The sequence below is a fragment of the Cheilinus undulatus genome, linkage group 12 (assembly GCF_018320785.1).
Source record: "Cheilinus undulatus linkage group 12, ASM1832078v1, whole genome shotgun sequence".
NCBI lineage: Eukaryota > Metazoa > Chordata > Actinopteri > Labriformes > Labridae > Cheilinus > Cheilinus undulatus.
The window spans coordinates 16,550,591-16,566,545 of NC_054876.1; the positions used below are offsets into that span (position 1 = coordinate 16,550,591).

General features: G+C 39.4%; 1 protein-coding gene across 2 annotated transcripts in view; it reads left to right on the forward strand.

Moving 5' to 3' along the window:
- The window catches only part of specc1 (sperm antigen with calponin homology and coiled-coil domains 1), a 150,236-nt gene that overhangs the window by 27,143 nt on the left and 107,138 nt on the right, over positions 1–15,955 (forward strand). For both annotated transcript variants that reach the window (XM_041801084.1, XM_041801085.1), the window contains exons 2-3: positions 6,348–6,532; positions 6,745–6,880. In XM_041801084.1, coding sequence (XP_041657018.1) covers positions 6,371–6,532; positions 6,745–6,880 — 298 coding nt within the window. In that variant the 5' untranslated portion in view covers positions 6,348–6,370. The remainder of the gene's footprint in view (positions 1–6,347; positions 6,533–6,744; positions 6,881–15,955) is intronic.

The window sequence follows — 15,955 nt, forward strand, 5'->3', positions numbered from 1 at the left end:
TTTCCAAAATTAAAAAAAAGTGTAAAATCTCGTCTTGTCTCGTGTCTCGTGGGCCCAAATCTCATCTCGTCTTGTGAGATAAGAGTTTCGTCACACCCCTACTTTTTGTCAATCTGATTGGATCATCAATCAACCAATCGATATATCGATATACATCGATGAATTGTTACACCCCTAGTTTCCGCTATACTTTTTTGTCCCCGGTCAAATGACCGGCAGTTCTCAAGAATTCCGGCCATTTAGAACAACTACCGGACATTTGCTTTAACATTATTTTGTATTCTGCATTAACAGCAGCATAACGCATAAATCTGATAGTCTTGATACATTGATACATACAAGTCTGTGCTAAACAGGACTGAGGATACATTTTTATTTCCAGACCTGACCCAAAACCAAGACAGTAGAAACCAAGCCAACAGTAAACCTGAGTAATTATTACCCTGTTATTACAGACTGGTGGACATGTACACATAATTAGACCCTGGGAATGACTGCACACAGACTTTCTCTTATTTTTCTTTGTGGTTGAAAGTATCAAAATCAAGGCTGCACGCTTTTCCTTACACACGCAGTCAGTTACACAATATACACCCACGTTAAACTCATAAACAGCAACAGTTAGCTTCACATTAGCACCGTTAGCCTGTTAGCACATTGGCCGGTACTATAACTTTGCAGCTTACAACAGCCAAATACCATCCTCCACTGACAACAACAAAGCATCCAAACATAACTCACCAGTGCTCTGTTAACTGGACACCACGTTAGAACTCTACATTTCAAATGAAAAATGAGTCTTACCGTCAGCTGCTAATATCAGATGATGATATCATGATGATATAACTGTAACCTCAGCTAAAGCTGGAAATCCAACCATCCTGGTTTATTTGGACTAGTCCCAAAAAGACATAAGCTCCACAGCAGATAGTCTGGTCCAGTCCTCCTCTCATTAACAGCTTATCCAAGACTACTTCTGCTAATTAGCCAGGACATCCTGAACATTAACAACCAGCTACAGGGAAAAGAGACAGAGTCTTCGTTGTCAGCTCCAAGCAATCCATGCCGTTCTGCACGATGTGATTCTGTGTTGACTCCAACTTTATCTGAGGATTGGTCATGGCTAGTTTATCGAAGTCCGCTACAACTCTGCCCGGCGTAGGCCTCTCTCTTTCTGCTGCTGCATGGGTGTTTTAGCCTCTTCATTACTCACAGCGATGACATACTCAAAATCCCTCCATACTGCTGATGATATTAAGCCTTTGGTTAACCAGGAAAACCTCACTTAGATTAAAATTCTGCCTTACGGGAAAGTTCTGGTCAAACTTTTCCAGCATAGTCTCCAGCAGTACTGAGCATGTGCAGAGAAAGAGATTTGCTTTGACGTCATCTTGCATACATAATTAGCCATGTGCTTGCTGTCTGAGAAGATAAACAACCCCAGCACCGCAGGACAGTAGATGTAGTAAGATTAGGCAACTTTTAGTTTATATAAACGCATTCTTGCAACATATCTTCTAGGTTACACAATAATATGCGAGTATTCAGTATTTACTTATCTGGCCATTTGCATGTTTTCTGCCGGACATTTTGACCGGTTATATTTTTATCTGCCGGACTTCCGCCCTTTTTACCGGCCAATGACCAGCAAATGCCAACTAGGAAACTCAGGCTTAGCAGCCGTGGGCACCCTCATGTAGTCAGAATGTTATGATCTTGGTTACATAACAACATTTGACTATGAGGTTCATAGTCGAATCAGACTCCTCTGAATCAAATCATCGAATCGACGACTATTCCAGGTCACCCCTGCTATTTCGTAGCTCATCGGTGCAAAAAATGTGATCGGGGCATCCCTAGTTGTAGTTCTAATGCGTTGTTTGCCTAATCTGTTGAACTTTCAGATGTCTTGATTGGTCTGAGTTGGTGAACTAGTCTATTACACAGGAGTTCATCTGCCCTGTTTGATAAAAGAATGCTGTGTTCTCCCTCAGGGTTGTAGCAGATCAGATGGCGTGTGAGAGATTGTTTCATCCAGGACCAAACAGATAATAGTCCACTGTCTCTTGAATCACAGTGTGTTTCACTTATCTCCTTTCAGCAGTTCAGTCTAACAGCAACCGCCTCCAACTTCTCCTCCACCCTGTCCCATATTCAGACTTTACATTCATTTTACTGTTTTTGACAGGAATATAATTAAGGCATATGACTACCTATTACTTATGCCCGTAGTGACTACAAATTATATTTGGTTTCCTTTTGGGTATTTTGTTGAGCAAATTCCATATTTAACTTTATACCAGTCTTTTTACCAGTTTTAGCCTCAGTGTCATGGCCCTCCGTGTTTGTTTTGTCAGACCATGCAGGCTGCAGTGGAGTCAAAACTACAATATGTCTGTCATCATCACTGCATTTAACTTTTACAGGACCATACCCAGCTTCAGCCCCTGTGTCTTTACTCCTGGCTCGCTGGAGTTCAGAATGCATCTTGCTGGCTGTCTCTCAAAGACATTTGGGTTTCTAAGTAGGCCGATATGAAGTAAATGGGACGCAGTTCTGGCTCCTGAGAATCATATCTCTGCAGAGGAATACAGAGAGGTCATGTTTGCAGAATTTAGACCTGCAGTGGTCCACAGGAGATGAAACGAGATGCATTAATGTGTAGGTTTTTCGTTACATCAGCTCTTTTATAGGCTTATGCAAACTATATAATGTTATTTTCTTCACAAGCTATGTTGCTGTGGTTAGTGTTAACATAGCTAAGTTCCTTTAATTGTAAAAAGGAAAATAATATGACTTCATAGGGGACAGTAACATCCTCATTTTGGCTTCACTTCCTCATTTAACCCACACAGAGGTCTGAGAGATGCAGGTCAAATAGGTGCTGGGAAATGAATGATGCTGCAGCCTGTAATCTGCTATAAATGGAGGTGAGCCGCCACAGCTGAGATGTGTCACTGCCAGGCCAGGCAGGAGTAAGTCACAGGATCTGGCCTAGGGAGGTCTTGGTATCATATGATGAACCAGCAGAGACACACGCTCTGATGTTGGGGGGGAACTAAATGCAGGCTGTGAGTTCTTATTCAGATAACTACAGCAGCACCCATAGACACTCAGTGATGATAAAAATGAAATGTAGCATACCAAACTAGATTTAGTCTGTCAGAATTTTATATATGAATCCCAGCCCTTTTGTGCACATTCTACTTAAATGATAAATAACCATAGCTCTGCTAAGGAATGCAGATTATTAGTTTCTGTAGATTTTTATCGCATCAATAACTGCTGCAGACGCTGTCAGTCTGACTACATGTAACATTTTAGCCACTCCAGATAATGAAACTTGTATAAAGGGATCATAGCAGAAGGGGAAACAGCCCCTGTCTGATAGGTCTGTCATGGATTCACTCATTCCCTACTTGCAGCTACTAAAGGATTTCCCCATTAACAGTCCTGTGACTCTGCAGACACAGAAGATCAAGTTACCTCCCTCTCTGATCAATGACTCAGTGAGTCTTCTGGGAGCGACAGAGCTGTTTACCAGTTCACCCTCTCCTTGGTTAAGTGCACTTCCACCTCCCTCCATTTCCTGCAGCTACTCTTTTCCAGGATAAGTACATTCCCTTCTGGACAACAGATACACACCTTTAACTGTGTCTGTGACCACATCCTGTTAGACATGGGCACATAGAGACATCATTGTGCTGCTTTTTAGCCATGTTATTTACAGAGGAATGACAGTTATGGCTCTAGTTGGCTGCATACTTCTTGCTAGATGTGTGGAGATGGTGCACTGTGATGCTGAGTGCTGTTGGTGGGGAGAAATCAGATAAAATAGTTTCGGTCTCTCTCCTCCCTCTTGCAGGAAATATTTCAATTGTGTTGCTACCAGAATAACCTTAGCTTCCCCTTAGAGGCATCTCTTGGTTTGTATATTTTGGAACGGCTCAAAAATGCTGTTGGGCAATGCTCACATAGATGAAGCAAATGTACTGAGTTTTTTATTTTATTACTTATTTTACTTTTGTTTTACCAGAGGTCCCACTGAGATTAAAAATATATTTTACAGGAGAGACCTGGCTGAGGCAGCCAAACAAAATCACCAACATATTTAAAACCAACTTAAACAATATAATGTCAAAATCCCACAATTCAAAACAGATATTTAAATGAAAAAAGTACTTTAAAGTAAAATAAAACTATAACATGCGTCTTCCACCACATCCTTTGTGATTCCCTGAAAATTGTTGAGAGATATCAGTGTGTCTAATTTTAGACATTTCTGAATATTTGTTACTTCCTCTTTAAGTTGAATCCAGATGTTGGGCTTGTGGTAGACTTTGTGTTGACCAGCAACGCAGCAAATGAAAGATATTCTTATTTTTATCATGATTATGTCTTAAGAATAGTATTATAACAGCAATACATTTTTGATTTTGATTTATTTCTTTTAATTGAGATAACATTTTGGTTTTTTGATGATTTACTTAAATGTCCAGTAGGTAAATTCCATGGCCCGGAGCTCTCAATCAAAATGGTAACAAAAGATGATGGGTAGAGATGCACTGCTAAGCTTCGCCCACCTCTGCTTCCTCTGTTGAACTAAGGCTGGGCATTTAATCAGAATTTAGATTCAACTGCAGTCTGAAAACTGCATTAAAAAACAGTTTAATAACAGTGTTATACAACCTTTTTTGCAGCAGAGTATGTTATTTTCTGCACATGAGGCAAACATCTGTGTGCCATTGTTTTCTAGAATAGTTTGAAAGAAATCCCAATTTCCTATTTGTATATAATTTCTTCTTATTAAAAATGAGAGTCATAAAAATGATCCTTCTCTTCAATACAGCAACTCATCACATTTGCAATGTGAGTGAAAATAATCGCAATTAGATGATTTTTCAAAATCATTCAGCCCTATAGAACTGAGGACTGCACTTCATAAGGAGCATTTTTGAGGCAGCAGACTGCCATTTTGGTTTCATGGATGAATTTCACAACATGAGGGTGAAAAGCTGTTAAAAATGGCCTTTATGATTTACATTACTGGTAAAGTATTCTGGTATCATTAACAAAGAGGACCTAGGGCAGTAGGTGCGTAAGCAAAAGATCTGGTTAGGTCTTTCCTTTAGTCTGTCTGCTAACACCACTGAAGCTTTTCTCACAGTACCACTGCAAACTGACATTCCCCTCCTCATTGGTCAGCTGGCGTTTGGCAGGACAAAAGTTATGCCACTCACTTTGGTGTAGGTTAAGCAACAATCTGCATTCATAAAGTGCCAAAAGAGAGAAATCAGGACAACAGCTAAGTGGGAGTGCCAAACAGACAATAGTAAAGGACAGAGACACCAGGAATGCTGAAAATTTAACTGAAAATAGGTCATTTCTTCACTTTGATTACCAGCTGCTTAGATCAGGGAGCTAATGTCAACAAGGACAGCTCAGATAGTAAAAGGATTTCCTCACCTGGAGGTGGAACAGTTAACGCTAGTTTTGCTAATGTTAGCAATCGGGGCAACCTTGCAAAGGCAGACCAGACCCTGTTGCTCTTGCAGTGAGATGGTGGAGGGGAATTCAGAAAGGCAGATTTATCATTTGGGCATGTTCTTGACCAGGTGACTCTTTGATATTAAAGCTCTGAGAGCCTGTTTGCTACTGTCTCTTTTTGCTGATTCTGTGGTAGTAGGGGCACAAGTGTTGGTGGGTTTGCTAGAAAAGGCCATCTGAAAGTTGTTGCCCAGGGGCACAGTGTCATGTTAGTAAAGCCATGTGTAGATAAACTATAATATGTAAAGGATAGAACTGGTTATTTTTGATTAGACATTTCAATGCAAAAGTTCTTCATGATGAAACTTTAAAGACGTGAACCCTCACTGGCACTGCTTTACAAAAACAGATGGGAAAAAAGCTTAAGGCCAAAATGTAGCACTCATGTTCATAGCTATTACATAACTGTAATCTGTGAATCGATTGTTGGTTGAAACAAAGTGTATTCATAAAAACATTTCTGGGTGTTTAAAAGCAAGTTTCACATAACCATAAATTTCTCAATATCAGAGACTTGTTTGTTCTGACTTTTTTCTATTTCTCTGTTGAATGGAAGATCATGTGTTCATCTTTTTGCAGTACTAACTGGTGCCCCTAGGTTAGAAAAATACTTAAAAAGAGCAGTTTTTAATGGCACAATACAGAGCATCTGTTTCCTTAGTATCAGCCAACCAGCTCCAGGGAAATGCTCTGCTATGAAGAACAGACCCTTTATGGTTTTCATGTTTATGTAATTTTAAAGAAACCCCTTCAAAAGATTGTCAATCAGTATTTTCTTCTCTTCTTTGGATGTCTCACAGGTGGAGATAACTGAGGTGCAAACATGATGAAAGCGGGCGCCACCAAGGTGGGACTGCCCAAACCAGGACTCCAGGAGCGAGCCAAGCAGTCCTCCTTGACCTCCTCTTCTTCCACCACCACCTCTACAGCCATGAAGACCTCCAGATCCTCCAACATGCTGGCCTCAGACCAACGCCTCAGCAGAGTGAGTCACAACAACCCTGCAGTTTATGTTTATATGAGTGATGGAACTGATAAATCAATTAAAAACAAAATCATGAGGTTGTTTGACACTGGTATTGTTTATTCATTTGTCAAGGATCTCTTTTCTTGGGGCCCAAACAAAACACAACAAATCTCACTAAAAAAGATTACACAATAGTCACTTGTTTATACTAACAATAGCTGTGTTTGTAGCTGAAAAGAGCGAGCAGTGATGACGCCTTGACAAAGCCCGCGCTGGGAGCTGCTGCCACTGGCTCCCGGATGAAAAAGACTGTGACCACAGGAGCCATATCAGATCTCGCTGAGGCTCGCCCTCGAAGCCAGTCTGGTAAGGGACTACTGCTCTCTGTTATCTCTAATGTATGAATTTCAGGCTCTTGTTTTGATAAAAAGAAGCAACATGAGCTGGAAAATTTGGAGATTATCTTTATTTGTGTCAGAGTTTTGTGATTGTTCTGGTGAACGCCATGGAAATAGTGTAACTAACCTGTGACCACTAGATGGCCTCAGTGCACCACTAAAGCTGCTTTCTAAGCTGTGGTGCTGGCAGAGATTAGTTCCCAGACAGGAGCCTCTCTTCACCCCTGACTCTGTCTGCCTTGTCTCTGTTTTTTCATGTTTACTTGGCACTGGTGATATGCAGGTGGCTAAGTACTGTGCTTCTTAGTATTTGGTCCAAAATTGAGAGACTGGATGCATTCATAGTCTGCTCCTCAGACAACATCTGCTCAGCCATGAGAACAGTGGGCTATGTTTTGGATGACAAATGAAGGAAAACCAGCTTTTTTTGTGTCTGTTTGATCTGATCCTTATTTTTTTTACTTTAATGTAGGGTGTGTTTATGTTTGCCTTACTGAAAATATAGTTGGGATTTTATACATTTATGTGGGTCATTGCACTTTTACAATTTATTGGCAGGGCCACCCACAGACATGGCCGGGCCCCAGAAAGAAGTAGGGACCTCCCTAGATGTCATTTAATTATACCAAGGTTTGCATGTTGGATTTACTACACTAATTATTGCTAGCCCCACAGCAAGCATTCATCTTCTGGTCTGCTCCAAAAAAAAATGTTTGTTGGAGGTATTGGCATGGCTTTACACAGTCCAACAGTTGGTACTAACCTCTATGGACGCAAGTGCTAGTAGTGATTTAAAACCAAGCCTTGTCAGCTTGGATGGAGTGGATCCTCCTATGTCTGCTGAGCTAATGTGAGCCTCATCTGGGTTGCCTGTGTTTACCTCTGACTAGTGATTTAGTAGAAGCATGCAGGTGCTTTGTGAGATTAAAATTACTAGTCTTAGTGGTTGACAGTGTTTGTTTTTGATTTTTTTGTTTTTGTTTTTGATTTGTTTTTGTAAACACATTTACAGTAAGACATCAGTTTTGTCATTACAAAAGTTGACAGTGTTTCTATTCCTGTACATCAACTTTAAAACATTAAAATTAAAAAAAAAAAAATTAATAAATAATACAAATAGCTAGATTTTCAGAAATCTAATAATTTGTCTGTATGCTTCTTGCTGAGGTGGTAGTGGGTGTTGATGTAAGGGGGATCATATTAGGAGTCGGTGATATTTTGCCAACCCCACTTACATGCACCAGAGGGTCAAAATATTAGGAACGCCTAATACAACAACAGCAACACTCACTGAAATCTCAGTGAAACACGCATTCACACTTTCTCTCCTCTAGCTTTGTGAACTGTGAAGTCATTATAAAACAAACTCCAACTGGAAATGCCCCCACCCACCCCCGGTCATAACTGGTGTTACTCTAATTTGCTCTGGTCTTATCTGGCAGCATGCATCTGACCAGGTGAGTGTATTACTACTGTGAAATATTGACATTTGTAGCTAATGTTATGCTAGGTTAATTAAACTGTAGCTTGCTGACATAAACAGATAAGCATGATCGACACAACGGACGACGTCATTGACGGGGGCCCACATCTCTTCAATAAATTTGGTATGCTCAGCCAAGGTACTTTGAGCTCTAGTCTCTCTGCTGTAAGGAGGTAAATATGGAGTGTGTGACATGAAAGGAATCGGAGCGCCCTCTACTGGATAATTAATCGAACACAGACATCATGTCCAAGTATAACCATGTCATGATCTCTGCACTTTATCAGTAAAAATACAAGTATTTACATGGGCATCTATCAGACAACTTTATGCCAATGAACAATTATTTCTAATGGGCTATAATCTGCCAATTAAATCGCCCTGTCTATCAATCGCTCTGGCCCTAACATCAGTTACTATCACTACAATTATTATAAATAGTAATCTTTCTCCTAGGATGGTACTGCTAAAGATAATGTTACCTGGCCTGTTGAATCAGATGTCAGTGAACTTCAATCTCATCCAGTTGTCAGCTGTTTCACTTAAAGTAACTTGAATTTGAAAAGTAACTAGAAAGATGAACTACTAGTTATCGTGAATAGTCAAGTTACTTCCAACATTTCTTATGGAATAAGCAAATGCTTTCAAAGCACAAATGTTCTGATGAACTGTAATTTTTTTTAAGCTGAATACTTAAAGTGTAGCATTTTATTTTCTTCTCACATGCAAAATTGTGCACAGGAACAAAAATAACTCTGAATACTGTTGTGAAGAGAGGCAGGTACCCCCTTTTAACCCTAGGGATTTTCTTTTTTTTCTTATTGAAAATAAGAAATAGTTTAGTTTTACTCCAAGCTGCTAAACAAAGGTGACTGGTGACGTGTAGCTCGTACACAGTTTAATCAGAACTGTAAGCGTGTCTTTTCTTTAACAAAAACTGAGCAAAGAACCATACTGGCATCTTTTCCTTGTAGAAAAGAAGTGTTTGCTCTTCTCCTTACTGGCTTTGGAAAGAGTTTAATTTACCAACTTGCTTGACTGACAGTGAACAACCACTGTCTAACTAATGGCTGCCTGTTGAGGTCACATTATGCAGTTTACTCCCCAGGGCTGCACACGCCTACTATGTCATGATTTGTTGCACTGATTGGCCAGTCATGAACATGAACAGAAAGAACGTTCATCCAAGTTACCCTCTAAGATTTTTTAAAAGGTTCTGCCCTTCCCAAACACAGACTATGAACTATTAGGTGAAACTGTGTATCTGGTGTGTCAGGTTAGAAACCATTCCCTTACTATTTACTCCTGAATGGCATGTAGTACTGTAAGCCACACTAATGTCCCGTTCCATGTAGAAAGCTTGGACCTCTGCTTTTTTTGCTGCATTTATTTATTTATTTATTTTTAACTCAGTAACAGATGTAATGTAAATGTAGCAAAGTACAATTTATCACCAAGAGAACACTACTTTATTAAAGTTATGTGAGCAAGTGTGCTTTGTTACTCTCCACTCTGAGCTGCTTTTCTTGGGGTTGTGATCATGACTTTCCATCAGTAAGTCTTCAGTTGTTTAACCGAGACATGTAAAGGTGCAGCAGCCCAAGGATCACATCAAAATCATCTCAAGTGCCCTGATAAATACCTGGAGATCTTGTATGCCCCTAGTGTTAAAAGCAAGTGTAAAAACAAGGTGCCTTACAGACTTCCACTGTTTAATAATGTACCTAAGAGTGTGATTTTTAGACACAACTAGGGCAAACATTGGTACATCTGTTGACAGGGATTTGTAATCCGTGCTTTTTTCATCTTCTGTGATATAATCACACCTTTCAGTTTATCAGTTTTCCCCGTCACAGATGTCCTTTATGTAACTAAGAAGATGCTATGTTGTGATACTCTTCCCAGGTTTTTCTTGTACTGTCTCTATCTGAAAGTGAAACATTTGGGTAAACAGAGTAACTGCAAATAGATCTAATAGCAAAACAAGAATTACATGTGGGACAAATATGGCAGGAGATAATGACAGGGATTTGTTTGCAGTAATTAATGTTGTTCACAGAACATCCCTGTAAAATCCTCTGTGGTGGATAGTGCTGTGTTTGTTTATCCAGTGTGTGGAAGCTGTGCTCCACTGAAAGACTTCTTCAAAGAGCCGTTGTGCTGAAGAGAGGATCACTGAATCCTACTCGACAAAAGAGGAGCTGAGAAACCACAGCCAAGTGAGGCTCTGGGCTCTTTCAAACACAATTAGACCATGATCAGCTTTCACTAGAATGGGCTCTAATTAACAACACTTTGATTTTCAGTGTTTTCACACCCAAGGAAAGGAGGAGATTCCCACTTTGTGTTGTTCATGATAAATTCATTACTCCTCACATTTCTGTTCTTCGCCCTAGCTTTGTCCGCCGATTTCTGGTATCCAACCAGGGTTGAGCAATTGTGTGAGTCTTGGTCATAAAAGCATCTTAAAATAGGCCAGAGCTGTGATGTTGCATTACTGGTCTGCTATTGCTACAGTTTACATCATACATATCTTGTATTTGAAATGCATTTTTCTTTTTCATGTGTGGTTTGTCTTTTATTCTGGCAGCTGAATTTAAGAGGATATATGCAGACTGCAGAAACTAAATTGTCAGTCAGGGGTGTTATAAAGTTTTCAGGGGGTTATTGTTTTTCCTCAAAAAGCCTCTCTAATATATTTTTAACTGGAATTGCAATAATTTACTGAAAAATGTAAAGTGCTTTTAGAAAAACATCAACTAACATTCAATTTTACCTATAAAATATGCACTAAAATGATGAGACAGATGACTTTCACTCCAGTTTCCCACCAGGCACCTTGTATTGTTCTTACAACAGGTCTGGGATTTTGCACCAGTGCACACCCAGACATAAGACGAGAGACACTGAATGGACACGTCAAACAGGTCTCAAAAATTTAGCTAATCATCAAGTGGAAAATCAATTCTGATGCCTGAGAGAGCAGTGATGGTTAACCATGCATGGCAGCAGTGACAATCATGATTTAGCCTGTCGCTCTCAATTCTGACCTGAGACTTCTGATGAAGCATCCACACAGGAGAAATGCCATGATTTGAATATAGAGCAGGGTGGTGATCTGTGGTGTTTCAAACTCATTGATGTCGAGAGGCAACGCTCAGAAATGTGCTAAGTGTTTGCAGTTACTGAAGGGAAAGTGGAATCTTTGAAGTTAGATCCATCGGGGTGATGAAAAGCCTAAAAATGTAGATTCAGTGGTGTATTTTGATAAACATTCACTGGAGCATATGATCTCCAGCCTTGTCTTCAAGGATTATATCACCCACTTGTGCAGTCAGGTTGGTCATAACAGATGAACCTCTCTATACTTGATGTGTGACAGTAAACACTGACAAAAAGCAATCAGGACTTAGTTGGCTCCGTGGCACACCACAGCTGAACTGTCATCAGACCTGTCAAGCAGTAATTGAGTCTTTTCTCAGAGGCTGTTCAAGTCCTTTTTATGGCTAGACCAAATACTAATGACAGAATCCTTAATGAGCACTGGACACATGTTTTTACTTTAGTATTATTGTGACAGAGAGATTTATAGGCAACACCATCACGTGTGTCTCACAAATATTGTGCTGCATGTCTTTATAGTAAAGTAAAGATTTAAAAAGATATATTTTGGTTGTTTTTATCTGCATCATACTCCATAGATAGATTGTAACACAATGTAAAAATATGGACCAGACTAATTAGATTTCCTCAAATTACTATAGTTTAGCAGTTTATATGGGTAATTATGGGTAATTTTTTACCAGAGCAGCTGTACTTTTACTTCCACCTCTGTTGACTACACAGTAGCACATAGAGAGAATGATTCCACATTACATCCCAACAAAGCTGTTTTAGTGAGTGAGAGTTGATTTTTCAGGGTTAAAATATTTCAGAGTTGTTTTTGACACCCAAAGGGTAATTTTCAACTCCATTCTTCTGTGTTGGAATTATTTGCGTTGATCCACCAGTGTTAGTCCAACTCTGTAAAGAGTCTGTTGATCTGAGCGTTGCCCACTGCCATTTCGGATTCTGGAGGGGTTGCGTGCGCAGCGCCACCCATCATGCCTTTGGGCAGAGTGTCTGGTTGTGTTTTATTTATCTTTAGTTGTGTTTGGATGTTACCTGCTTTACAGTGATCCCCGCTGGAGTTCTTTTGGTCATGTTCCAATGGACTCTTGTTGTTTTTTATTTGAGACACATTTGCACCATGAGTGAAGTTGTCCAATGAGTTAGTTTCCTCTTGTGACTTACGGTGCTACTAAATGATGCATGGTGCATATTCTTCATCGGTAGGCATTGTCTGGCTACTGTATGAGGCTGACTCTCTGCTTTGTTCTAGCCACAGGAGACCCACTTTTCCACAGATTTTCAAGAGTTACTGCAGCTTTGACATCATTTGAGACTTTTAAAAGTATAGTTTAACTACATACAGAGTGGACCAATATAGACACTTTGAAAGCATACAATTTAAATGCAGTTAAGGTTATTTAGCTGTCACATTGCTGTGAATTCTACTTTATCAAAGAGGTGTAAGCTAGTCAGAGATTTATTCTCTTGTCGTTTGTTGCCAGTAAGGAAAGATCATATTTTGCAGTACAGCTCCTCAGTAGCTTCCCCAGTTATTAAAGTAAACTTTAAATTGAATACTTTTCACTTTTACTTAAGTGAATTCTAACCAGAGTAACTGAACTTTTACCTGAGTACAAAAGTGGTGTACTTCTTCCACTTCTGATAAGGGCTTTAATCTGCATCATTTATTTACTGAAGTTTGAGTAAAACTAATCAATTGTCTGAAATGTGTATCATACATACATCATCATGTGTAAAAGCAAAAAACAAACAAGAAAATACAGTGCGCCATTTCTACCCCTGAGACTTACCAAAATACTGTAGCATTAAGAAGACAAACTGCTGTTTGGAATTCTTATGAAATTCTGTAGTCTTGAGTTCCAAAACTGATATTTGGTAAATGGGGATGCACAGATTGGGAAAATTAGGGCTGAAGCTGATTCTGATGTTTCACATTTAAATTTAGCTGATGGCCCATACAGATATCTATGTTGTTTTTAGTACTTCCTTTGGTGTAACACTCCGACAACGCAGACATTTTCTCTATTTTCTATAATGAATCTGCACTTAGCTGTGCTAGGATGCCAGCATTGAATTAATTAGACATAACAGATAAACACTGGTAGCTGATATCTGTTCATCATTTGCAGATTACTGGTGTTTGTCAAAACAGCCAATATTGGTTGATAATGATGTTAAACTGATGCATCTCTGTCCTCAGATGAAATCACCCAAACAAGATACACAAAACAGGATCAGAGTTTAATATCTTAAATTCAAAATAACTACAAAAGGTAATGCTATCTTCTTTTCTTTTTCCTACATAAATACTGTACAAGTAGATATTGGTTATGCAGCTTTGGTCTTTGAACTGGGAATTATGGATTCCCTGTGGTGCACTGTTCTGACACAATAAAAGGTTTTAATCCCTGTAAAACACTTTAATCACACTAACAATACCTTTATCACCTTTTCAACAAAATTACAATCCATTCAAAGCCTTTGACACATCAAGTGTTTCTTAAACATAAACATTAGACCTACACAAGTTCATGTGACACTGACACATGTACCGTTTTGGCTTAAAGGGTCAGCTGATCCCGCCCTGGCCCGCCCTCACAGCATGATGTACTAATGAGTCAAAACTGTTATTTTTGCTAATGGAGTCTCGTCTGTCCCCTTGGCACTTAGCGGGTTCACTGTCCTTGTCAGACAATGGGTTAAACCCAGCCTCATCCTGTTGACTTATTTAAAACACTTTATCAATAATTCAGTAAAGCTTTCAGTGAGGAATCCCTGTGGAGTGAGCAAGGAGAAGAGACAGAAGGAGATAAGATTGTCGGGCTCTATAAATAACAGGCTGCTGGGGTGAGTGCAGGGCATAACTTTACAAATGACCACTTCACTTGCAGGTGCCTTCCCTCACCTCTATTCAGTCAATGCTTTCATACTGATCGTTAGTGTTTGGCTCTGAAGAGGCGAGCTGAACAGAAATGTCTCCTCAGTGAGTCTCTTAAGATTCACTGAAGGACACTTACGCTTCCTGGCACCTTAAGAGTCCCAGTTGCACTGCTTGGGCTTTAATCCAGCTCTGCTGGTGTTTAAGCCTCTGCAACATTTTGCAACGACATTGCTCAGAGTTGTTAGGAGTACTTCACATTTTTAGCATTGCTCACAATAGAGATTAGATGTGTTAATCTCTAAAAGCAGCTCCTGAAGCCTTGTACTGCTAGCCTGAATTAAAGATGGGGAACAAGCCAATGAGGCCTGCAGAGCCTGCACCTCTCTGACACCAAAAGCCCATTTTTACCTAACTTGCATCCTTCACCCCAACAGAGGTTGACTCAAGTGAGATCACTGAAGGCAACGGATCTGTTTGTTCAGTGCCCTCTGCTGGATAATATGTTGTATATTAAGATGGACAGAGCCAGTGATAACAGATTGAACATAAGGTTTTTGGAAAAATACATGCTCTTTTTTTTTATCAGACCCAAAATCTTACTATAGTTTACTATCATGAGGATGTAAATCTGTGTTATGATTGGACAGTGTTGTTTTTTGATACCTTTTAACCCCTAAAAAAGTATATACTGTCAGGCTGGCAGGTTTTTAACTATTCAGCTATTTACAAAATGTCTGTGCATAAGTAGGTTATACCAACATGTTATACACCACCAGGAATTCTCAGGATTCTGACCACGTAAACCATTCCAGGATAAATCCACCACAGCAGCCACAAGTAGTGCTTTTATCATGCTATAAACAAACAAACTATAATAAAAGTGACACAGCTCACCGGTAGAAGCTCTTCTGAACTCTCCTGATCATGATGTTCCATCCAAAACAGTCCTGCTGCATCAGAAAAGGCCCCCGCAATCTAAAGTCAGTTAAATTTTAGTCCAAAAATATAATTACATCTCTAAAGATCCATGGACTGGTTTTGTATGGTTTCAAATTTGCCATTACTGTTCTCAATAGTTTACTGTATTTGCTGAAATGTCTCTTTTCCAGGAACTTAAAGGCAATGCTGAATTGAGTGTCAACCTTGATCCTTTTCAGGGTCTTCAGTAGGCCTGGGCGATATGGCCTGAAAATCATATCACGGTATTTTTTTTGTCTTTGACGATAACGCAATTAGATCACAGTATTACAAAATTATAAAGAGATAATGCTTTTTAATCCAAATTCAAGTGTTATTAACCCCCTTCTCCCCTTAAAACAAGCCTTTTTATGGCATACTCAATTTATCTCTAAGTATAGGAACACAGAAAACATGTTTTATTTTTTAAAGTCTCTCTAGGTTTACTTCTGTCTAACTGCACGCTAAGTTTCGCATTTCATCTCTAATTTGATGAGGTGTGTTAAGCTGCTAATGACTTGAACATGTTTCCTAGTGAAGACGTTCACATTAAAAGCATTTCAGAAAAATAACAGCCGCGGACTTTTATC